Raw genomic sequence first — 26,044 nt, forward strand, 5'->3', positions numbered from 1 at the left:
TGAAAGTCAGCATTACTCCCAAAAGCTACTGTTTAAAAGAAGCTGAAAAAAAGATCAGATTCCAAATAGATATAAATGAAATGGACCTGGTTAATACTAAGATAAATCAGAACACAGGGTAAAGGATGATACTGTATTTTAAAACTTTATCTTGAAGTTTATATATATTGTTCTTTTGCTATATATGTCATTTTTATCTCTTCCTTGTGAGACCAAAGGAAGAGATGTTTATTTGGTCCAAAATTTAAATTTTCTGTAGCACACTTAAAAAAAAAAGAAAAGAAAAAAGCAACACTTCTGCTCTTCCTGAGTAAAGGCTGTACTCACTGTACTGCTCTCTCAACTTTTATACAGTTTCCCAACCTTCAAAATAAAAAGCCAAAAAGTTAGGGGGGAAACATATGAAAAAGAAAGCTAACTGAAACTATCTAAATCTGGAAATAACCCATAATTTCCTAACCTCCTGTGCCAGTTTGAAAGGATATATGTACCCTAGAAAAGCCATGTTTTAATTCTAACCCCATTTTGTAAAGCCAGCTGCTTCTTCTAATCCCTATGCAGTAATGTATGCTTGAAACTGTAATTAGATCACCCCCCTGGAGATGTGACTCAATCAAGAGTAGTTGTTAACTGGATTAAGGGAGACGTGTTTCCACCCATTCGGGTGGGTCTTGATTAGTTTACTGGAATCCTATAAAAAAGGAAACATTTTGGAGAATGAAGGTGATTCTGAGAGAACAGAGAACGATATAGCCACGAGAAGCAGAGTCTACCAGCCAGCAACCTTTGGAGATAAAGAAGGAAAATGCCTCCTGGGGAGCTTCATGAAACAGGAAGCCAGGAGAGAAAAGCTAGCAGATGACGCCGTGTTCGCGATGCGCCCTTCCAGATAAGAGAGAAACCCTGAACTTCATCGGCCTTCTTGAACCAAGCTGTTTTCCCCAGGATGCCTTTGATTGGACATTTCTATGGACTTGTTCTAATTGAGACATTTTCTTGGCCTTAGAACTGTAAACTTGCAACTTAATAAACCCCCTTTTTAAAAGCCATTCCACTTCTGGTAGACTGCGTTCCGGCAGCTAGCAAACTGGAACACCTACAGATCTGGTATCTTTCAGAGAAGTGAGGTTTGTTTCAATGGTCTCACAATTCACTACCTAATTTTAACATACAGTAACTATGGATGCAGCATTTACCTTGTAAGACCACATCCGGAGTTTGTGATCCTCACACAGTGCAAAGATGAAGGCTTCATGCTCAACACAATGAACAGCAAGACTGAGAGGACGGTCTGAAGGCCCCTGATCGCCCCTAGAAACACAAGGCCAAAGTTTTAGAATTTTAAAGTTGCAAAAAATCTGATTAGAATTTCCAATTCAAGGGATGTAATAAAACTATAAAAGCACATCTCAATCAACAAAGGAGCAACAGCTTATATGTTGCTATAAAATAATGACATTCTAATTTTATTTGTGAAGAATTACAATAATAAGTTTTAAAATGTTCTAATAATGGAATAGTTTCCTTTTGTACTATTTTATTCTAATCATCAACAACATTCTACTTTATTAATTTTATTCAGAATTGGATGTGATAAATCAGGTCAGAGCATTGAAATGGATATTAAAAGAGTATAAACAGTAAGCCAGTTTCTGCTGTCAGGGTGTCCAATCACAAATGAAATAGCTCTAGAGTCTGGCCTTCCTCAGATGGAATGTGATGCTATACAGACTCTTCTTCTTTACAGCACATTGTTTTACCTGCCAGACACCACTCACCTGATGGCTGTTGGCATCCAGCCTATAAACAATCGTTGCATTACTGAACTCTGTTTCAGTTCCACAACTGACACCATCCCTACAAGATTAAAATGAGGTCAGTGATACAAAACATCTCTTGATCACACTTAGGCAAGAATGATGCAACCAACAGGTGACAGGCGCTTACATTTCTATATTATACTTCTTTTAGGACATATCTTTCCTGCATATATCAAGCCTAAAATATTCTGAATTATCACGGATTGATAAAAACTTTTTATATGTGAGGGGACTTTCTTGCCATTAACAGACAATAACCCACATCGCTGCTCAGCAGAATCACTTAATTCTTTTAAAATGAATCTCCTTGTACCTTTCATGAGCCAGGCACTATCCTAGGTGCTAGAGATACATACAGCAGTGAAAAAAAAAAGCAAATACCCCCCCCCCGTTATGGAACTCACATTCCAGTGAGCAGAGATGAGGAGAGGGAGGAAAGAGAGAGAGTTAACAGATTAAATAACAAGTAGAGATAATAAGACAGGAAAGGAGTACAAAAAATGCCTTTGGGGCAGGGGAGGGTGGTGGCTGCGACTGAGAAAAGGGTGATGAGAAAAGGTCTCCTCGAGGTGACATTGGGTACAGACTTAAAGAGTCAAGGGAATGAGCCAAGCAGGTAGCTGGGGAAAGGCCAACCCTGGCAAAGGCTCTGAGGTAGAAGTAGGTCTGGCATGTCCAAGGAATCGCAAGGCCATGTGGCTGGTACAGTGTAGGAGAGGGAGAAACAATGAGAAGATGAGGTCAGAGAGGCAGCAGGGGGTACGGGATGGCAATGTAAGGACTTAGGTTTTCCTCTGAGAGAGGTGAGACGTCACTGGCAGGCTCTGAGCAGTGGACTAGCAGGACCCAGCGTATGTTATGATGCATCATCTGGCTGACAAGTTCCTTAAGAAGGGGAAGGGCAGGTCTGGGGAGACACTCGGGTAGTGACTGACATCCAGACAAGAGACAGTGGTGACCTGGAGCTGGGTACCAGCAATCGAGCTTCTTTGCTTTGATTACTTTACAGTCCCTTAATCTGAGGGTAGACAACCTGTCAATTCATCTCTATTACAGGACTTAGAATAGGTTGTCTTACAGTTAACTGTTTCCCCTTATTCTAATACGCTTTACTGTTCCTTACCTACTGTATAAAATCTTTTCCTCTTATTAGGCAAGCCATAATGAATGACCATTTCAGGGGTGGTACATAAACAACCCCAGCATTGGATGATGGGGTTGGACACTGTGGGCTGCTTTAATACCGATTAAAATTAAACTCACGTTCAGTTCTCATTCTTACCAGGTACGTCATGAGGAGGGAGTTTAAGAACGAAGATTCCCCCGGAAGCAGACGGCAGAGCAAATAGAGCCTCCCCATCACTGCTAAGCCAGGCTGCCGAGGCAGTAGAAGTAGGTGATAGTCCAGAAACTGCTGGAATTAACTGATAGTTGCAAGGATCCCTGAAATCAACTTTTCCAATATCAGTAAATATTGACTGCATCTGACTTTCAATGACCAATTCCTGTGGAGTCATTAAAAAAAAAGTATGTTAACCAAAACAACCCAAGTTTTGCTTATTCCTCTTAATTGCGACAAAACTTTTTCAAATAAAAATCATTACTGAGTTTAAAAAGAACATTATTCTTTTTAACAAAAACTATTTTGGGGGATATAAGGGTAGTTCAGTGGGAGAATTCTCACTTGCCATGCGGGAGACCCAGGTTCGATTCCTGGCCCATGTACTTCCCAAACAAAGAAATGAACAAAAATAAACAAACAAAAAATTCAACAAATGGTGCTGCAATAATGGATACTCACATGGAAAAAGAATGAAATGTGATCCCGCCATACAGCATACAAAAAAAATAACAACCAACCTATTTTCTTCAACTTAAAATGTGTGTCTGATTATTTTAAATAGAGACTAATACAGTGTGCTTGCTGAGGTCTTACAAGGAATCCAAATTTCCTTTGATTCCAAAAGCTACTGCCCCAGCACTAAATTTGTGACAGTCAAGAGTAATCTGGGAAATAAAGGATATTACACTTAATCAACTTACACTCCGATACATCCGGGAAGGGTGCAGTAAAAGTAACCTGTGCACTGTTTGATTGGTCAATATCAAAATTATCACATGATTCTGCGTCTCAGAGACATGCACTCCTCCAGGTAAGACATTACAATTTAGGAATTTGAGTCGAACTGCATTATTCAACAGATTTATGTCCAGTGATTCCTCTATCAGCTCCAAAGTATCTCCTGAGGTCTTCCTATTAAAAAAGAGAAAATTTTTTATACTTTAAAAAGGCTTAAAAAGTTTATGCTTTTCTCTGACACTGAATTAAAATACAGCAGAACATTTGACATTTGCTTTTTTGCTATATATGTCATTTTTCACAAAAAAAGATAAAAAGTCGATTGTGATGATGGATGCACAGCTATGTGATACTGTGAACCACTGACTGTACACTCTGGATGATTACATGGTATGTGAATGTATAAAACATACCATAAAAATCTCATTAAAATAAAAAATATATTTTGCAGAACAGATTCCAAGTGATCTCTTCCAATCTGAAAAATGTGAATAAACAAATTCAGAACAACTTTTACATTCCAAATCACATTTGGATTTATAAAACACAACATAACATAAAATTCAAATCTTATATATGGTTCTGTTAAATGAAGATAACTCCAAACTTGATAGTCTATTTATTCAGAATATCCAATGCAATTACTCTCCTCTAATGAAAATTCACACCACACATTCTCCACATTATTAGATGGTCAATCATAATTGACCTTAATAAATGTGGGTATGTCCCCTTCCTATTACTTCTTAACCTGAAAGGCATAAAAGAACAGCAATGGTATGTTTTTCCTCTTGCACATTTTTGTATTTAGGGGAGCAGTAATTCTTTTTAAAGAAATATTTTAAAAATCTATAAATAACATTGCACATTAAACATATCAAAGTTAACTTCTATACTGAGAAGCTATTCTGACTTTTACTATTACTCAGTTCTCAAAAGGAGCTAATCATTAATAAATGACTGTAAAGTTCTATGAGTGAGTGGGCCACTGTGGCTCAGTAGGCAGAGTTCTCGCCTGCCATGCCGGAGACCTGGGTTCAATTCCCAGTGCCTGGTCATGTCAAAAAAAAAAAAAAAGAAAAAAAAGCTCCATGAGTATAGCCATATCTTTAGGTGCACTAAGTATCCCCAGACCCAGCAAAGTGCCTGGGATATGGCTGAAATATCAATAAATGCTTTTCGATAAAATTCATGAAAACGTGAAAAAGAAAAGCTTTACTCAAACTTAAGTTGCAACATGTTTCCTATAGGAAATAAAACATTTTTGCCTAAGGCTACTAAATCTGACATCTGAATTCAGATTTAAGAATTAAAATGAAGAATTAAAACCCTTAGCAGTCCTACCTCCTCTAGTTTTTACTTAGTACAGTTACTCTAATAAGAAATTTCTTATTTGTGACTTACAAGTATTTGTTATCTTACAAAAATCACAGGCACGTATTTACTTGTCTATGTCCTTCACTCAGCATTTGTGGTCTGCCATCTCCTGATGCTCTCTTCATCCTGACACTGCTCCTTCCCTTCCATCTCTGCAGTCTAACTGGTCATTCCTTCTCGGACCACTGCAGCTTTACTCTTGTGCCCTCTTCTCAGCAGCACCAGATGACACTTAGTGACTGTCAAAGGAGGCTTCTCTGCCTCTTGCTGTGGTCACATTTACTCCAGAATGCTGAAATGGACTTGTTGTTGCAGCAAAAATCAAGGTTAAAATTTTAATTAACTAACTTATTTTCCTTAATTTCTAGCTCCCAGTTTATCCCCTGCCGTTTCTCTCAAGTAAATGCACTCTTTTATTAAGATTGCTCTGACCATAAAGTCTCATCATTTCAAATTCCCTCCATTCTGTATTTAATTAACTTCCTTTTTTCAACTAGCTCTCTAGTTTTTATTTTCCCTTTCCCTTCCTGTGAATGCTTAAGTAATGATACAAGATATCTTACCTTAAAAGTAAGCTCACTATGAATTCTTCTTCTACTAAAATTCAACCCTTACTCCATCTTTGGTTTAATGTAAAATTTTTGGGTGTTTTTTGACTCAGCTGATTGAGTTTTATCTAATCCACAATGAGAAAATAAAAACATCTATGCTATGAATTAATCCAGGGTTTTCCTTTTCATAGCACTAAAAGGGTTCTAAAAACTTATCAATCCTTATTAAGGGGCATGCACTGGAAGAGGAAGATTTGATACAACAGAGCTGAAATCAGTGACATGAAAAAATAAAAGCATTCTCTGTTGATATTTTAAAAGCCCATCAATTCTAACAAAATGACCTTAAAAGTGGACAGAGTAACTCACGGTTTTGTCATGTATATGGAGGACAAAAAAAAAAAAAAAGAAGGAAAGACAGTACATAATGTACTCAGAAAAAAAAGTAAATGTCCTAGATACAGGGCAGGCTCTTCAGGTTTAACTCTGCCATGTGGTAGCTTTGGAACCACCGAAAGCATCATATACTGGGAACGTCCTAACTGCTAATGTCCCTGCATACTTATATCAAAGTCTTCATCCAGCAATTAAAGACCAGTCACTGACTTTCAAAATACATCTTCTTACATCCATCCCATTTCCTGAATCCATCTTTCCTTCTTCCAGAGCCTTCCATGAACACTTACATGTGCTCTGGCCTGGCTTCCCGCCTTCTATAACCCTGTACTCCCCTATCTAGCCATCACATTCTCGCCATCCTCCTTCATAGTCAAACTTACTTATTTATCTCATTCTTGACTCTGGACGCTGATTATGTGTTAGGCTTCCGAGCTTGCAATCATATTCAATGTATGAAGAATGAAATAAAACAAAAATCTTATTTTTGTACAGTTTTGAAGTTTATGCTTAGAACTGTCCACCTCCTTGGCCATGCAGAGAACTGGACAGTGTATAAATTCGCCTCTACCTTGGATCATTGATACAATATTTTTGCAATTGTGGGACCTACTTTTTTGTTCAGTAGTTTGAACTACATATAAACTGTACAATCTATAAAGATTTTATAGAATTACATATTTAGCTGTGAAAACTGATTAAATAAAACTAATATTTCTCTTTTATTCTATGTAATATTTTACTTGCTGACCTCTTTGAAACATTCCAAAATTCATAACGGCTAATGGAACCTTCCAAGCTAAAATGCTACCCAACATGACAAATTTCTAAAAAATATATATATTTTAAAGTATAGTGGCTTCATTTTACTCTTGAGGAATCAACATGTGAAAATCATATTTAGATGGTAAAACTCAGGTTACAAATACAAGACAAATACCAACTAATATAATATTTCTGGTTTACTGGAAAATAGAAAAAATTTTTGACAGTCATGCTTAACACCTTGGTTAAGTAAAGAGAAAATAGGCAGGGTTGTCACAGAGGTATGCAAAGATTTAACAGTTCAAACAATCTTTAGTCCTTCTGAGAAACTCCAGTAAGATACAATGTAGTAAATATTTCTGTAATATGGTGACTTCAGTCACTAGTGACTATCATTCAGTTCATGCATTTACAGTAATTGCAGTTATTTTTTATCACTGAAAACAGGATTCAAATAAATTACAACTCAATGAGCTAAGGAAATTGTAAACACCTTACATTAAAAAATACAGTTTAAATTTGAAAAGTTTAAGGTAAAGAAATACTTCTACTTCATAATTATCTTTAGCTATAATTGAGACTACTATATTTAATTAGGTATACTATTATGCATAGTTAATTCCAGTTACCATATTATCTATTTATTGGTCATCAACAGCACAAATTTTTATGTGCCAAAAGAATTATCGATCCAGTAAAATGGCTAAATTTAATTTTCTTTCAAAGACAGATGAACTTAATTGAAGGAAGACTGACTTCTCTTGCTATCTTTTTCAAATTATAGATACAAATTTATCAAAGAAATAGTTTTTGAAATTGAACATGAAATGCATCTACCTTAAAAATTGTTTGCAGATTATTTGATGTTAGGCAAAACATATAATTATTTCTTTGATAAATTTGTATCTATAATTGTATGTTTGTATAATTTATGTTTTGCCTAACATCAAATAATCTGCAAACAATTTTTAAAATAGATGCATTCCATGTTCAATTTCAAAAAATAAAGGCTTCCTAAATGAAAGCACTTACATTCTTAGCTCTCTAAAGTAAACATGAAAAACGAAGTAAAAAAAAAAAAGATCTTTTTTTTAATACCCCATTTAGTTACATAAAGTATTTTCTGTCCCAAAACTTTCTCAAATTCAAAACATATTTATTTACTTTCTAAGATATGACAGTCTTCATTTCAAAAGTCAGTCGGTTTCCATGACAACACTGCAGGATTCCTTGGGCTACCGTAAGTCTTGACTGGAATTTCTCAATCTTCTTTACATCTTGAGTTTGGTCTGTACTATACACCAAACAAACTACATTATCTGTTACTTTAATACACAGACATTCATCAGAAGGCCTATATTTGAGAACCACGCGTGCCTTCTCAGCCCTGCGGCTGAGCCCCTCCCAGGTGGCATGGTGGCCTCAGGGTGGAAAAGGAGGGGGGAAGAGAGGCAAGGCAGTGGGTGCCAGCTGCCCAAAGATGGTGGTGCAAAACTAAAATTTTTTCACACACACACATACACACACAACTAAATCTGGCTTTTGCCCCCATCATACCTGCTTCTTACCTAGGTCCTACGCCAATTTCAATGAAGCCTTCTCAGTCCTTCTCTTATTTACCTCTTAGCAACATTCCAAACTTGCCATCCCTTCCTTCTTAAAAAACTCTTGTCTTGAAGTCCCATGATACTACCCTCTCCGTTTTCCTCCCACCTCCCCACCCATTCTCACGTCTTTCCTTGACCTGACCCCTATTCAAACCTTCGGCCTGGGTCACCTTTTCTGTTCACCATTTACTGTCCCAAGGCTGTGGGCACCACCTGTGCTCAGACGATTTCCCAGAGCTGTTCTGCTCTGGTTGCTCATATTACACCATTAGCACAATTTCCTGTATCCCGAACCTCTTCTCTGCTCACTTTTCTGCTTTAAGTTTAAAGGTGGGTTTTGAACTTCCCTGTGGGCATTGTCCTCTGCAGCCCTCTCTAATGGCAGCAGCCTTCTCTAACATGCTCCTTCTAGTGGGGCCTCAGAGTAGGGTACAGACATTTCGCTTGTTCCCCACTGCCACTCCTAGACAACTGTTCCTTCCTCCATGACCAAACAACTCATTCATGCCATCAGATTCCTCCCACTGCCTCTGCTCATTGCAGTTATCTACAGATCCCTTTTATTCCTTGAATACTTTGCTCTTAATTTACTGTAACTCTCTCCTACCTTACTCTTGCCATAATTCTTAATGATTTTTTAAGCAGTTTCCTGAATTCCTCTTCTTCAATGGTGGCCCTTGACCGCATCTACCAGATCATTCCCACTGCATATAAATAAATTATTATACTTTCTCTATAATCCCCCATCATCCTCCAGCTACCATTGGATTTTTCCATTTTCTTTAGAGCAATACTCATTCAAATAGTCACGACCCTCTTCTCTACTTCTCTTCTGAACCCACTCCGCTCAGGCATCTGCCCCACCAGTCTACTGGAGCAGTTTCTGCCAAGGCTACCAATGACTTCCACAAGGCAAAGGTCAATTTTCATTTCTCATCCTACCCAAATCAAATGTGGTGTTTGACAATTTTTTTGCTCTCCTCCTTGAAACACTTTCCTTAAGATTATGAGACAACACTCTTTCACCTCACTGGCTATTCCTCCTCAGTCTTCTTCACTAGTTCCCCATTCCTGAATGCTGGAGTGCCCTGGGGCTCAGTCCTCATACTTCTCTTCCCTCATCTACACAAGTGACACTCAGCTGGGATAATTTTCCTCCCTTCCCTCCCCACCAAGGACATTTAGCAATATCTGGGGACAATGCTGCTACACCGGGGGCGAAAGCAGGAAGAAGCTTGGCGGCCCGCAGCGGTCAAAGGCTGGGGAGGCTGCTCAGTATCCTGCGGCATCCCCTCTGACAAGGAATGACCTGGCCCCAAGTGCTGACCGTGCTGGGATGAGAAACCTCAGGTGATCTCATTCAATATACAACAAGCTTAGATGCCATTTCATGCCAACGATCCCCCAAACTGTATCTTCCACCCATCCTGTCCACTGAGCGCCTGACTACTGTCTGAAGATCTCCACTTGGAAAGACATAGCAAACTAAACTCACCCAAAACCGAATTCCTGCATATCAAGCTCAAAAAACCAAAAATATCTGTTTTTCTGCACTATTTCCCATCTGAGTTAATGGCATCTCACAACTTCCAAATGTTCAAGCCAAAAATCTTGGGGTCACCCTTAACTCTTCTCTTTCCATATACTCTACATCTGATTCATTAGTAAATTGTAATAAATTCACCTGGAAAGCATATCCACAATCAGACCATTTCTCACTACTTCCATCCTTTCCCCACTACATTCTATTGCTAATACAGTGGCCACAGTGATCAAGGTTTTAAAACACAACTTAGATCATGTCATTCTTTACTTAAAATGCTCTAATGGCTTCTTCCCATCTCATCCAGAGTAAAAAGCCTAAGACTTAAATAAGTGACAAAGCTCTGATCTGGCCCTGGGATATCTCTCTCATTGTTCTACTATTCATTCAGACTCCTGACACCCTGCTATTCTTCTGAACACGACAAGCTCCCTTCTCACAGTTCTTTGCATTTTTTTGTTTCTTCTGAGAATACTCTACCTGAAATGCTCCTCCCTTGGTATCCTCACTTTCTCTGCTCAAATAGTCTACCGACTTCTGAGTTCTGCCTTACCATTCTATGTAAAACAGTAATTCCTGTAAGCATTTCCCTTTCCTCTTGACTTGCTTCCTTGTTCTCTATTCCATTTACTGTCACCTGACAAGTTCATTTACTTTTTTTGTTGTTGTTGTTTTTTTACCTGTCTCCCTCCATGAGTGTGGAGAATTTTTGTCTGTTCTGTTACCCCTATATTCCCAGTTCCTAACTGTAGACTGGAACATAGCAGGCACGCAAAAATATTTCTTAAATAAACGAATTCATATTTCTAATACAGGTCTCTCTTCTGAGTCTCAAGTCTGTAAATTCCAATACCTACCAGATATTTCCAAGGGCTGCAGCACTGGTACCTCAACTTTAGTATGTCCAAAAGAATTTCTCTCCAAACAAGTCTCTGTATCTCAGTAAATGACACTCCCACCCCTCACTTCCTGTTAGTCACATCAGAACACCTGGGTTTTTGTCTCTGTTCCCTCCTTTTCCCTTACCCCTCCCAACTCCATATTCAATTTGTCACCAAGTCTGAGTAAATCTAACTTCTAAATGTATCTGGAATCCATTTATTCTGTTTTCTAGCCACTACCACAATCTGAACCACAGCATCTCTTCCTTGGACCATTGTAAAAGGAAAGTGTTCTTGTGTAACAGTCCCACTCAATCCAAGTTCATTTTCCAGACATTGAGACCAACTGCTTAAAAATGCAAATCTGATTGTGTTAAAAACTCTTTAAAAACACTTTTTTAATGACTGCTCGATGTACTTAGGATAAAATCCAAAATCCTTAGAATGGCCTGACATATAGAAGTTCAACAAGTGTTCGAAAAATGAAGGAAGCTGTCAAGTGCTATGAAAACAATGGAACAAGTAAGCTTTCCTTATTGAGAAGCAGAAAGTCCTTGTGAAAGTGTGGAAGGCACAGAAACATAGTTAGCTAAATTAAAAAAAATAAAGCGTTGCTCGATTATAAAAAGAAATAAAACACCACCACAGTAAGTTCATGCTTAAATCCTGGTCTTCAGGGATTTATCCCTAAGCTCCATTCCCTCTGCTTTAGACTGGGGTGGGGATGGGATTTCACGCCTAGAATTCTGGGCCACTCTAATTTTTCTCCTGATTCGGAAATGAATTGCAAACAGTCTTTCTACTTTGCCAGATGTCGATTACTGCTTCGCAGAATGACGGAAGAGCCAGGAAAATCCAAACTCCGAATAACCGTACCTTCTAGAAGGGTGGACGAGACAACACTTACCAATGAATGAATCTGTTTCTAGTGATGGAGAATAACTTGCCGCTTTCCACATAGTAGAAACCTCCCGCGCTCTCGCTGAATTTCACCGCTCCCGCCACGGCATTTACGGTCCCTGGAAAAGGAGGGTGGTCAGTGCGCACACGAGGTTCTCGGGGGATGACAGGGGCTAAGTGCGCCGAGGGAGCACAGAGTGACGGGCTGACAATCCACACAAAGGGAAGGGAAAAGGAGGAAGAAGCCGGACACTGGGGAAGATCCGATCCAAGGGCCAGCAGAATGTGGACTGAGAAGATGAACCCGGCGAGGTGGACAGAGACCCGGGGAACCGTCGGAAGGCCGCGCGCTCTCTGGGACCGCTTCCGTACCAACGCTGCAGACCGTAAATTCCCGAAAATGCCTCTGCCTCTCGCGCTCAGCTCCCACTATCTCCACGAAGCTCCGTTCCAGGGCTCCCGCCGCCGCCATCTTCCCGCGCCGCCGCGAGGCCCGACGGGACACGGCAGGGCCAGGTGGTCTGCGTACTTCCGGGGTGGGGCTAGCGGGGCTGCCGGCAGAGGCGAGGGCCGCCCGCCGCTTCCTTGAAGGCTTCCACAGAGTTGCCAGGAGACTGCAAGGTGGGCAGAGAGGAAGCGCCTCTGTCTGCAGGAACCAACGAGTGGCCGGCTAAGGTGCCTCAGGCGGGCTTCGCCCTTTTCCCGGCGGCCTTAGCGCGCTGCGAGGCGGGGCCTCGCGGGCGCGGTCCTGTGCGTGGTCTGGCGCCCTCTGCGGGTCTAGCGCCCTCAGCCGGTCGGGCGGCCGCCGCCTCCGTAGGTCTGTCAGTCTCCCTTCGCCTGTCAGGGCGGTATTGGAGGTGACAAGGGACCTTCTGTGTTGTATTGGATTTTCTCACGCGACTGTGTTCGTTTTTTCTTGAATAATGACACTCGATGTGTTAAATGAGAAGTTGGTGCCGCGACCTGCTCAAGTTTCGTTACGGAACCCCCAAAAGAGGAGCCGGGCTCTCGTCCCGGCTGTCGAAGCCGTGGGCCCGATTCTGGGCAGAGCGCCGTCTGGGTGCCGAGGACCATGCGCGTTTTCAAGGCGGGAGTTTCTTTCTTCACGAAGCCGGGCTTTGCTAAGGTTTCCGCGACCCTCGCCTGCCGTTCTGTGTGGCATCCGCCATCACTCAGCGAGGCAGCCCCTGAACCGCCTGCCCTCCGTGGCTGCCTCCTCCTTTTCACCGTCCTGCGTTTCCCTGAAAGTTTCTTGCGCCTGCTTAAATTCCATTAGGTTACCCCCTGGCTCGCTCTGTTCACGATGCTTTAGTTGAAAACCTACAACTTCGATGAAATCCAAATCTGCCTTTGACCAGGGCTGGAGAAAAAGTAGACGCCCTTAGGACGTGCCTCGCTCTGACTGCGTGAGGCGCCTCGTGTTCCGTGTCCGCTATTTCCTCAGCGTCCTGGAGGAGTATTTCATAGCTCTCTAACCCCAGCACCTCTTCCCTGGCCTCGCTTAGAAGGTGGACGCAAACGGGAATTCCCGGAGGGTTCTTCCCCGCTGCCGCATCTCCCCACCGGGCCGCACCTGCGCTCGTGGGGCTGCCTTGCCCGTCCTGCTGCTGCAGGTGGAATCTGGTGAGACACTCTCGCTGCCTTTCACTGCATCGCCACGTGCCTGCGGTCCTTCCTCTCTCCTACCGCTTGGTTTTTCCCTTTTCACTGGATTGGTCCTTTATGCATGCAAACTTGCCGTTATTCCCCCCCCCCCCCCCATAAAGAAAGCCCTTATTCGTCTCATTCTTTTCAGCTTCGACTGCACATCTCCGCTGCTCCCTGCATTTACAGCAAAGTTCAAGAGCGTTCTATCCAATTCCTGTCTTCCTGTTCTCGCTTAAACCTGCTTTTTTAAGGCTTTGGCTGTTACTGCTCTCTGAAACTGCATTTTGGAAGATCATCAGAGACATTCACGTTATATATCTATAATGGAATTCTCATTTCTAAACTTTACTTGACCACCTGCAGTATTTGACCAATTGACTGCTCCTTCCTCCTGGAAATACTTTCTTCACTTGGCTTTTAGGACACCCCATTATCTTGGTTTCCTCCTGCTTCACCAACTTTTCTTTTTTAGACTTTTTTTTTTGCTAGTTTCTCCTCTTCTCCTAACCTCTTAATTTTGGAGTACCCAGAACTCTGTTTTTTTTTTTTTTCTTGCATTTTTTTTATTGTGAAGTATAACATATACAGAAAAGTGATAAATTTCAAAGTTTAGAGTAAGTTTCAAAGTGTGGTGTGGGTTACAGTTCCACAATTTCAGATATCCCCTTCTAGCTTTTCTAATACACTAGAAACTAACAAGAAACATCAGTATAGTGATTCAGTAGTCACAGTGATTTGCAGATACTATCTTCTCTGTTACAAATCCTCCCTCTCATTTGATCCTTTTCCCAATCTTCAGGGATATTTGGGCAAGGACTGTTTCTAACTACTTTGCATTGAAGAGAGATGTGCTGGTTTGAATCTGTGGTGTACCCCAGAAAAGCCTTTAATCCTCATTCAATATTGCTGGCTGGGAGCTTTTTTATTGTTCTCATGGAGATGTGACTCACCCAATTGTGGGTATTAATTTTTTGGTTAGAGAGAGATGTGACTCCACCCATTCCAGGTGGGCCTTGACTGAAATCTTTTAAAAGAGGAAACATTTTGGAGAGACTCCCTTTTAGAGCAACGAAAATAATGAGAGCCAGAGTTCACGCTGCCATTTGGAGATGAAGAAGGAATATATCCCTGGGGGGAGCTTCATGAAACAAGAAGGCTGAAGAGAAAGCTAGCAGAGGGCACCATGTTTGCCACGTGCCTTTCCAGTTGACAGAGAAACCCTGAACTTCACCAGCCTTTCTTGAGTGAAGGTAACCACTTGTTGGTACCATTATTTGCACATTTTTATAGACTTGCTTTAATTGGGACATTTTCATGGACTTAGAACTGTAAACTAGCAGCTTATTAAATTCCCCTTTTTAAAAGCCATTCTGTTTTTGGTATATTGCATTCTGGCAGCTAGCAAACTAGAAAAAGTGCCAACAGAGATGTGTAGAGAAGCCGTATGAAACCAGGACTCAGACACTTGAAGAAAAGAAATCTTTGGCCCCAGACGATACTAAATTATGACATGAAACCCATAGTTTTGCCCCAGAGAAGCTAAGTGAGGGACACACAGATGCTTGGAGAGAAAGCCGCTGGAATCAGAAGATGGAAGCAATGAAACAAGAGCAAGGACCTTGGATGCCTGCCACATGCATTCCCACTGATGCAGGACAGATATCAACCTTTCTTCAGAGTTGAGGTATCTTTCTCTGGATGCCTTAGGTTGGACATTTTTAAGGCCTTAGAACTGTGAACTTGTAACTTAATAAATCCCCTTAGAAGTCAGTCTATTTCTGGTATATTGCATTCCGGCAGCTTTAGCAATCTAGAACAAACTCTTAGGCATATTTATAGGTAGGCTTAGCCTCTCATTACAGATAAAAGTTTCATAAGAAAAAGCCTCAAGATCAAGGGCTTGACCTATGACTTGGGAGTCCCTAATATTTGAGATAGTATCAGGTGTTTCCCAGATAAGGAAGTTTAACAGTTCCATATTTTTTCTCCAGTCCCTCTAGGGATTTTGCCACTACTTTTCGGCTATTTACCCAACATACTCTGGAATGTATTAGGGTACTACTTTAAGCTATACAGAATTACAAGATTGCATTGCCACTTCTAGGGTCCATATGTTTAGGTTGTTTAAATGAACTGGCCAAACAGGTTAAGTTAGATTGTGTGCTACATAAAATTTAAGTTGTGGACAAAATAAGCATCTCTTCCTTTGGTCAGATACAGTAGGTGGAGTTTTAAAATATAGCAATATCATTGTCATGGTTAGGGACAGGTGTCAACTTGGCCAAGTTGTGGTTCATCTGATTGGGCAAGCACTGGCCTGCCTGTTGCAATGAGGACATTTCATAGGATTAGGTCATGATCACGTCAGCTACATCCACAGCTGATTCCATTTGTAATCAGCCAAAGGGGAGTGTCTTCTGCAATTAGTGATGCTAAATCCAATCATGGGAAGCCTTTTAAGGAGGACTCAGAGGAGACAGGTGGCATTCCTGCTTTGGCTGGTGAGCCTCTCCTGTGGAGTTCATCCAGGCCATCCATTGGAGTCATCGGCTTCGCAGCCTGCCCTGTGGATTTTGGACTCTGCATTCCTACGGTCACGTGAGACACTTTCATAAATTTTATATTTGCAAGTGTTCCCTGTTGATTCTGTTTCTCTAGAGAACCCTAACTAATACATCTTGGTACCAGGAGTGGTTCTTAAGGAACAGAATCTTAAAAATGGGTTTTTATGAATGGTTTTCTACTCTGACTGGGCTCAGAGACACTAAGGACTCTGATTCCCGTAATCAGAATGACACACCCAATCCATGGACTGAGTTGGCAAAGGAGATAGTCAAAATATCATCATTCGATTCTCCTAATGCTTCGCTTGTACGAAGCCAGACTCTGGGGGATAATGTTTTTGACACCTTTACAGAGTTTTGTAGAAATAAGAGTTATAGAGATGTTGGTTGGTTGTTGTTAGATACACTGTCTACATTAAAGGAAGAAAGGGATGGGCTTAAGGCTTCAAACAAGAAGCTTAAGTGCCGTCTGAAAGATTTAGAGGTTTCTATGAGTATCCTGAAGGAAAATTTTATTTCCTGTAGCCGTAGACTTGAGATCTCTGAAAATCAGACTCAGAATCTTATTGTTAGAGTAGCAACTTTACAACGTAAACTGAAATCTCAGTCTTGCATGGTGTCTGCTGTTAAAGTGAGGGCACTGATTGGAAAGGAGTGGGACCCTGAAAAATGGGATGGTGACATATGGATTGATAATGATGTTGGGGGTGAGGTTGAAACCCTAGACCATGCTGAGCCTTCTTTAGATAACCCTGTAATAGTCTGCGCTGAGGACATAGCCGCCCCACCTCCAGCCTGCCTTGAGGAATTGGCTACCCAACCTCCTCCTGAAGGGATTAGCCCTAGAGTTATTAATCCTGTTTCACCAGATGAAACTGCAAATGAAAGCCCTGAAGCAAATGGCTTGGAAGATATTTCTAATTCTTTTCATGACCCACCCCCACCACCCCTCATTTCTTCTAGACCTATAACTAGACTAAAGTCCCAACAGGCACCTAAAGGTGAGGTACAAAGTATCACACATGAGGAGGTACATTATACTCCAAAAGAACTGTGTGAGTTTTCCAATTTATATAGACAGAAATCAGGGGAATATGTGTGGCAATGGATTTTAAGAGTGTGGGATAATGGTGGGAGGAATATAAGGCTGGATCAGGCTGAATTTATTGATATGGGCCCACTAAGCAGAGATTCTGCATTCAATGTTATAGCTAGAGCAGTTAGAAAAGGTGTTAACAGCTTGTTTGGGTGGTTGGTTGAAACATGGATCAAAAGGTGGCCAACATTACCTGAGGTTGAAATGCCAGAACTGCCCTGGTATAATGTAGATGAGGGGATCCAGAGGCTTAGAGAGATTGGGATGTTAGAGTGGATTTATCATGCAAAGCCTGCTCTTACACCCCAGGAATGTCCAGAGGATGCACCTTTTACCAGAACAGTGAGAAATAAATTTGTGAGACTAGCACCATCATCCCTCAAGAGCTCTGTGGTTGCACTTCTCTGTAGGTCAGATATTACTGTAGGAACTGCTGTCACTGAGCTGGAATCCTTAAACACAATGGGGATGACAGGATCCCGAGTTGGCAGAAGCCAGGTGGCAGCACTTAATCACCAAAGACAGGGTAGACGTGGGTATTATAATAGACAACAAACTCAAAGGAGGCATCAAAATTATATGACACGCAGAGATTTGTGGCATTGGCTAGTAAATCATGGGGTGCCTAGAAATACAATAGAAGGGCAGTCTACTAAATTCTTGTTGGAGCTGTATAAACAAAAGAGTTCTAGGTCAAGGGAACAGAAGTCTAACCTGAATTACAAAAACACAGAGTCACGGCCCCTTAACCAATTTCCAGACTTGAAACAGTTTACAGACCCTGAGCCCCTTGAATGAAGGGGAGGCCAGGTCCCTATGGGGGAGAAACCTGTTACACTGCCACAAATTTATACTGTTAACCTTCCTCTAAGTCTTCCCCAAGGAGACCGACGGCCTTTTACCAGGGTAACTGTGCATTGGGGAAAAGGAAATGATCAGATATTTCGAGGATTATTAGACACTGGTTCAGAAGTGACATTAATTCCAGGGGACCCAAAACGTCACTCTGGACCACCAGTCAGAGTGGGGGCTTATGGAGGCCAGGTGATCAATGGAGTTTTAGCTCAGGTCCGTCTCACAGTGGGTCCAGTGGGCCCCCGGACCCATCCTGTAGTTATTTCCCCAGTTCCAGAATGTATAATTGGCATAGACATACTGAGCAACTGGCAGAATCCCCACGTTGGTTCTCTAACTCGTGCAGTGAGGGCTATTATGGTGGGAAAGGCCAAGTGGAAGCCACTAGAACTGCCCCTACCAAGCAAAATAGTAAATAAAAGCAATACCGTATTCCTGGAGGGATTGCAGAGATTACTGCCACTCTTAAGGACTTGAAAGATGCAGGGGTGGTGATTCCCACCACATCCCCATTCAACTCTCCTATTTGGCCTGTGCAGAAAACAGATGGGTCTTGGAGAATGACAGTGGATTATCGTAAACTCAACCAGGTGGTAACTCCAATTGCAGCTGCTGTTCCAGATGTAGTATCATTGCTTGAGCAAATCAGTACATCCCCTGGTACCTGGTATGCAGCTATTGATCTGGCAAATGCTTTTTTCTCAATAGCTATTAGTAAGGACCACCAAAAACAGTTTGCTTTCAGCTGGCAAGGTCAGCAATATACTTTCACTGTCCTACCTCAGGGGTATATCAACTCTCCAGCCCTATGTCATAATCTTGTTCGCAGAGACCTTGATCGTTTCTCCCTCCCACAAGACATCACACTGGTCCATTATATTGATGATATCATGTTGATTGGACCTAGTGAGCAAGAAGTAGCAACTACTCTAGATTCACTGGTAAGGCATTTGCGTGTCAGAGGATGGGAGATAAATCCAACAAAAATACAGGGGCCTTCCACCTCAGTAAAATTTTTAGGTGTCCAGTGGTGTGGGGCATGTCGAGATATCCCTTCTAAGGTGAAGGATAAATTGCTGCATCTGGCCCCTCCCACATCCAAAAAAGAGGCACAACGCCTAGTTGGATTTTGGCGACAACACATTCCTCATTTGGGTGTGCTACTCCGGCCCATTTATCGAGTGACCAGAAAAGCTGCTAATTTTGAGTGGGGACCTGAACAAGAGGAGGCTCTGCGACAGGTCCAGGCTGCTGTGCAAGCTGCTCTGCCACTTGGGCCGTATGATCCAGCAGATCCAATGGTGCTGGAAGTGTCAGTGGCAAATAGAGATGCTGTCTGGAGCCTTTGGCAGGCCCCTATAGGAGAATCACAACGCAGACCCTTAGGATTTTGGAGCAAACCTTACCATCTGCTGCAGATAACTACTCTCCTTTTGAGAAACAGCTTTTGGCCTGCTATTGGGCCTTAGTAGAGACTGAACGCTTAACCATGGGCCACCAAGTTACCATGAGACCTGAGTTGCCTATCATGAGTTGGGTGTTGTCTGACCCACCAAGCCATAAAGTTGGGCGTGCACAGCATCACTCTATTGTAAAGTGGAAATGGTATATACGAGATAGAGCCAGAGCAGGTCCTGAAGGCACAAGTAAGTTACATGAAGAAGTGGCACAAATGCCCATGGTTTCCACTCCTGCTGCCACATTACCTTCTCTTTCCCAGACCAGAGCTATGGCCTCTTGGGGAGTTCCTTACAGTGAATTGACTGAGGAAGAGAAAACTCGGGCCTGGTTTACAGACGGTTCAGCATGATATGCAGGTACCACCCGAAAGTGGACAGCTGCAGCATTACAACCCCTTTCTGGGGTGTCCTTGAAGGACAGTGGTGAGGGGAAATCCTCCCAGTGGGCAGAACTTCGAGCAGTGCACCTGGTTGTTCATTTTGCTTGGAAGGAAAACTGGCCAGAGGTGCGTTTGTATACTGACTCATGGGCTGTTGCTAATGGTTTGGCTGGATGGTCAGGGACTTGGAAAGACCATGGAAAATTGGTGACAAAGAGGTCTGGGGAAGAAGTATGTGGATAGACCTTTCTGAGTGGGCTAAAAACATGAAGATATTTGTGTCCCATGTGAATGCACACCAGAGGGTGACTTCAGCAGAGGAAGATTTTAATAATCAAGTGGATAAGATGACCCGTTCTATGGATACCAGCCAGCCTCTTTCCCCAGCAACTCCTGTTATTGCCCAATGGGCTCATGAACAAAGTGGTCATGGTGGTAGGGATGGAGATTATGCATGGGCTCAGCAACACGGACTTCCACTCACCAAGGCTGACCTGGCTACAGCCACTGCTGAGTGCCCAATCTGCCAGCAGCAGAGACCCACACTCAGCCCCCGATATGGCACCATTCCCCGAGGTGACCAGCCAGCTACATGGTGGCAGGTTGATTAGATTGGACCACTCCCTTCATGGAAGGGGCAGCGATTTGTTCTAACTGGAATAGACACATACTCTGGATATGGGTTTGCTTTCCCTGCACGCAATGCTTCTGCAAAAACTACTATCAGTGGGCTTACAGAATGCCTTATCCATCGTCATGCTATTCCACATAGCATTGCTTAGGATCAAGGAACACACTTCACAGCAAATGAAGTGCGGGAATGGGCACATGCTCATGGAATTCTCTGGTCTTACCATGTTCCCCATCATCCAGAAGCAGCTGGATTGATAGAACGGTGGAATGGCCTTTTGAAAACTCAATTACGGTGCCAACTAGGTGGCAAAAACTTGAAAGGCTGGGGTAATGTTCTCCAGGAAGGTGTGTATGCTCTGAATCAGCGTCCACTGTATGGTGCTGTTTCTCCCATAGCCAGGATCCATGGGTCCAGGAACCAAGGGGTGGAAATGGGTGTGGTGCCACTCACTATTACTCCTAGTGATCCACTAGGAAAATTTTTGCTTCCTGCCCCTGCTACCCTGAGTTCTGCTGGTCTACAGGTTTTAGTTCCAAAACAGGGTGTGCTTTCTCCAGGAGAAACAACAGTGATACCACTGAACTGGAAGTTAAGATTGCCACCTGGCCACTTTGGGCTACTTATGCCTCTGGATCAACACACCAAGAAGGGGATTACATTATTGTCTGGGGTAATTGACCCTGACTATCAGAAGGAAGTAGGACTGCAACTACATAATGGAGGTAAAGAAGAGTTTTCTTGGAATATAGGAGATCCCCTGGGGCGTCTATTAGTACTACCATGCCCTGTGATTAAAATCAATGGAAAACTGCAACAACACAATCCAGGAAGGACCACTAATGGCTCTGAGACTTCAGGAATGAAGGTTTGGGTCACCCCACTAGGCAAAGAACCACGGCCAGCTGAAGTGCTTGCTGAGGGGAAAGGGAACATGGAATGGGTAGTGGAAGAAGGTAGTGATAAATATGAACTTCGACCACGTGATCAGTTACAGAAACGAGGACTGTAATGCTGTTTTGTTTGTGTTATACTATTTAAGTTGTAAGATATCAAGTTTAAGAATGAATGTTGCCCAAGGATTTGCACGCTATTCTGGAGAGATTTAATGTGTTTCCAGTTATATGCAGGACAGTTGAGTATTGTCAGGTAAAAGAAAAAATGTGTGCTTATTTGTTTTCATTTGGAAATTAAGTACGGTCTAAGGTGATATATATATATATGTGCCAAGTTGACAAGGGGTGGACTGTCATGGTTAGGGACAGGTGTCAACTTGGCCAAGTTGTGGTACCTGTTCATCTGATTGGGCAAGCGCTGGCCTGTCTGTTGCAATGAGGACATTTCATGGGATTAGGTCATGATCACGTCAGCTACATCCACAGCTGATTCCATTTGTAATCAGCCAAAGGGGAGTGTCTTCTGCAATTAGTGATGCTAAATCCAATCATGGGAAGCCTTTTAAGGAGGACTCAGAGGAGACAGGTGGCATTCCTGCTTTGGCTGGTGAGCCTCTCCTGTGGAGTTCATCCAGGCCATCCATTGGAGTCATCGGCTTCGCAGCCTGCCCTGTGGATTTTGGACTCTGCATTCCTACGGTCATGTGAGACACTTTCATAAATTTTATATTTGTAAGTGTTCCCTGTTGATTCTGTTTCTCTAGAGAACCCTAACTAATACAATCATCCTTTACCCTATATTCTGATTTACCTTAGTCCCAAACAGATCAGCTTCATTCATATCTCTAATTGATGTCTGATCTCTTTTTTGGCTTCTTTAACAGTTGCTGTATGGAGCAACACTAACTTTCAAAGCTGTAGAACTCTAACTCTGAGTCTTAGGTGTCACATAGGTAACCAAAGTTCCAGGAAACTACCAGGTTATACACATATAACACAACATTTCAGAACTTAGAAATAAACCTTACAGGGACTTCTGGGAAGAGGGCGCACTAGAGTAGTTCGAGATTAGCCCTTCATCATTGAAAAGTTAGAGAAGGGACAGGAGGCTGACTGAGGTGGCGATTTGAGAGTGCGGCTAAACTGAGAGAGCCTTCTGCACCACATAGGGCAGTCCTGGTTGCAGAGGCTGAGGAACTGAGAGGCAGAAAGCTGAGCCTGGCATGGAGCTGCAGAGCCCATGGGAGTGCACGGGACTAGGAAGTAAGCCAGGCGGAATTCCTTGGATGTGCTACCCTCACCAGTGCAGCCCTATGACCTGCAACTCACCCTACACCCCACATACCTGAACACCAGCACCTGCTCCCATTCTCTGAGCTCCAGGCACCCCCACCCCACCAGCTCCCAGTCCATATACCTGCCTCCCCACCCCAAGTGCAGCCCAACCCACCACTCCTGCACCCCTCGTGAGCACTGCCTCCCCCTCCATGTTCCCTGCAGGCTGTTGCCAGCACATAAAAGTTGTGGGCACTAACCTCCATACCTAGGCTACCCCCACCCCCTGCCCATAGTGTTGCACAGCCTCATCCTGCCCCACTTGAGCTCTACACGTCAGTATGCAGCACTCCCAGGCCCACACATGTGCACGGGCCCCAAATCACGTCATTCTACTCTGGGAACTGCACTTTATAGCAGTCCAAGTCTGCACATGCGCACAGCCCTGAGCCTTACTTCCCAGCTCTGAGAAAGTGCCGACCTATGCAGCTGGGTCACATCTGCCCCCAACCCATGAAGGCATAACGCCGACCTGTAGTCGCAGCTGTATGCATGTACACAAAGGGCCCCATGCCTTAGACCAGCACACACAAGGGTTACACCCCCCAGACTGGTACACCTGCACAGTTACATCCTGCCTGGCCACTGGGCACCCACAATCACAAGCATCAGTGTAACATCCCTAACCTGCACCCACACCTGCTCAGAAACAAGTCACTGCACTGAGTGACCCACCTCATACCCTGCTCCCTGCTGTACAACCATCATGCTAACACAAGGCCTTAGACTACTGAAATAAATCAACTCCCCAAAGTAAATCAATCAAGATATTTATGACATAAAGACAGCAGAATGTCACTAAGCATATCAAAATGCAAACAGATACAGCCCTGCCTAATGACCAAATTAAAACACCAGGGGAGACGCAGACATTGGAACAACTAATCAAAGATGTTCATACAACTATACTTCATAAAATAAGGAGGCTAGCAAATGACATAAAGGAGATCAAGAAGACAGTAGAAGAGCACAAAGAGGAATTTGAAAGAATAAATAGAAAAATAGCAGAAGTCACTGAGATTAAAGACTCTGTTGACCAAAAAAACAAAACAAAACAAAAAACAACTAAAAACAAAAACAACAACAACAAAAACATACTGGAGGCACACAATACCAGATCTTAAGAGACAGAAGAAAGAATAAGTGATACAGAGGACAGGATAATTGACTTTGAGGACTCAAAACAGCAAATGACACACACAAAAAAAGACATGAAAAATTGAATGGGAGCTCAGGGAAATGAAAGACAAAACAAAGCATACAAATATAAGAATCATTGGTGTTCCAGAAGGAGAAGAGAGGAGTAAAGGGCTAGGAAGAGTAGTTGAGGATATAATAGGGGAAAACTTCCCAACCCTCATAAAGGACATAAATATACAAGTCGAAGAAGCCCAAAGAACTCTAAACAGAATAAATCCAAATAGGCCTTCCCCAAGGCACATACTAATCAGTCTGTCAAATGTTGAAAAGAAGAAGAAAATCCTGAAAGCAGCAAGAGAAAAACGATCTACTACATACAAGGGAAATCAAATAAGACTGAGTTCAGACTACTCAACTGGCACGCTGGAGGCGAGAAGGCAGTGGTATGATATATTCAAGATCCTGAAAGAGAAAGACTTTCAGCCAAGAATTCTGTACCCAGCCAAATTGTCCTTCAAAATTGAGGGAGAGATTAAAGTTTTCAGAGACAAAGAAGTTCTGAAAGAATTTGTCAACAAGAGACTGGCCCTACAAGAAATACTAAATAGGAGTTCTGCCAGCAGAAAGAAAAAGACAGGAGATGGAGGTCTAGAGGAGGGCACAGAATTGAAGAGTACCACTAAGGGTAATTTAAATAATACAAAGAGAAAGAGGGAAGAGAATAAATAGATCTGACAAATAAAATAAAAAAGATAAGATGGTGGAATCAAGAAATGCTTTTTCAGTAATAATTTTTAATGTTAATGGAGTAAACTTACCAATTAAAAGCTACAGATTGGCAGAAGGGATTAAGAAACATAATCCAGCTATTTGCTGCTTACAAGAGACTCATCTTAGACACAAGGATACCAATTGGTTGAAAGTGGAAGGATGGAAAAAGATTTTCCACGCAAGTTGCAACCAAAAGAAAGCAGGAGTAGCTATACAAATGTCGGACAAAATAGACTTAAATGTAAAGGCATCATAAAAGACAAAGAAGGACACTATATACTAATTAAAGGGTCAATTCACCAAGAAGATATAACAATCATAAATGTGTATGCTCCTAATCAAGGAGTTCCAAAGTATGTGAGACAAACACTGGTAAAATTGAAGGTAGCAATAGGTGTTTCAACAGTAATAGTAGACTTCAATACACCACTCTCCTCTATAGATAGAACAACAAGACAGAAGGTCAACAAGGAAATAGAGAAGTTAAATAACTTGATAAATGAATTAGACCTAACAGACATATATAGGTCATTGCACCCCAAAGCAGAAGGTTACACATTTTTCTCTAGTGCTCATGATAAATAAGGATAAATCATATGCAGGGGCACAAAATAGGGTTTTTTTTAAAATTTTTTTTATTAATCAAAAAAAGAAAAGAAATTAACACAACATTTAGAAATCATTCCATTCTACACATGCACTCAGTAATTCTTAGTATCATCACATAGATGTATGATCATCATATGCAGGGGCACAAAATAGGTTTTTTTTTTAAATTTTTTTTTATTAATCAAAAAAAGAAAAGAAATTAACACAACATTTAGAAATCATTCCATTCTACACATGCACTCAGTAATTCTTAGTATCATCACATAGATGTATGATCATCATTTCTTAGTACATTTGCATCGATTTAGGAAAAGAACTAGCAAAACAGCAGAAAAAGATATAGAATGTTAATATAGAGAAGAGAATTAAAATAATAATACTAATAAAATATATATATATATATATAAAGGAAAAAGAAAAAAACAAAAACAAAAGATACAAACACACAAACAAACAAACAAAAAACCATATTTCAGGTGCAGCTTCATTCAGTGTTCCAACCTAGTTACATTACACTTAGGTATTATTGTGCTGTCCATTTTTGAGTTTTTGTATCTAGTCCTGTTGCACAGTCTGTATCCCTTCAGCTCCAATTACCCATATCTTACCCTGTTTCTAACTCCTGCTGGTCTCTGTTACCAATGATATATTCCAAGCTGATTCTCGAATGTCGGTTCACATCAGTGGGACCATACAGTATTTGTCCTTTAGTTTTGGGCTAGACTCACTCAGCATAATGT

At 42.0% G+C, this 26,044-nt stretch overlaps 1 protein-coding gene across 2 annotated transcripts in view; it reads right to left on the bottom strand.

The window, feature by feature from the left end:
- NUP160 (nucleoporin 160) overlaps nt 1–12,435 on the bottom strand; it is a 56,231-nt gene extending 43,796 nt beyond the window's left edge. Inside the window, exons 1-6 of one of the 2 annotated variants that reach the window (XM_077114655.1) lie at nt 12,293–12,435; nt 11,928–12,039; nt 3,864–4,074; nt 3,103–3,325; nt 1,779–1,857; nt 1,197–1,311 (exon numbers count right to left, since the gene is read on the bottom strand). In XM_077114655.1, the coding sequence (XP_076970770.1) occupies nt 1,197–1,311; nt 1,779–1,857; nt 3,103–3,325; nt 3,864–4,074; nt 11,928–12,039; nt 12,293–12,392 (840 nt within the window). In that variant the 5' untranslated portion in view covers nt 12,393–12,435. Of the gene's footprint in view, nt 1–1,196; nt 1,312–1,778; nt 1,858–3,102; nt 3,326–3,863; nt 4,075–5,345; nt 5,580–11,927; nt 12,040–12,292 lie in introns of those variants that run through there. The other variant, XM_077114656.1, reaches the window with a different exon arrangement.
- Between the last annotated feature and the right edge of the window lie 13,609 nt (nt 12,436–26,044).

This window comes from Tamandua tetradactyla, chromosome 8 (assembly GCF_023851605.1).
Source record: "Tamandua tetradactyla isolate mTamTet1 chromosome 8, mTamTet1.pri, whole genome shotgun sequence".
NCBI lineage: Eukaryota > Metazoa > Chordata > Mammalia > Pilosa > Myrmecophagidae > Tamandua > Tamandua tetradactyla.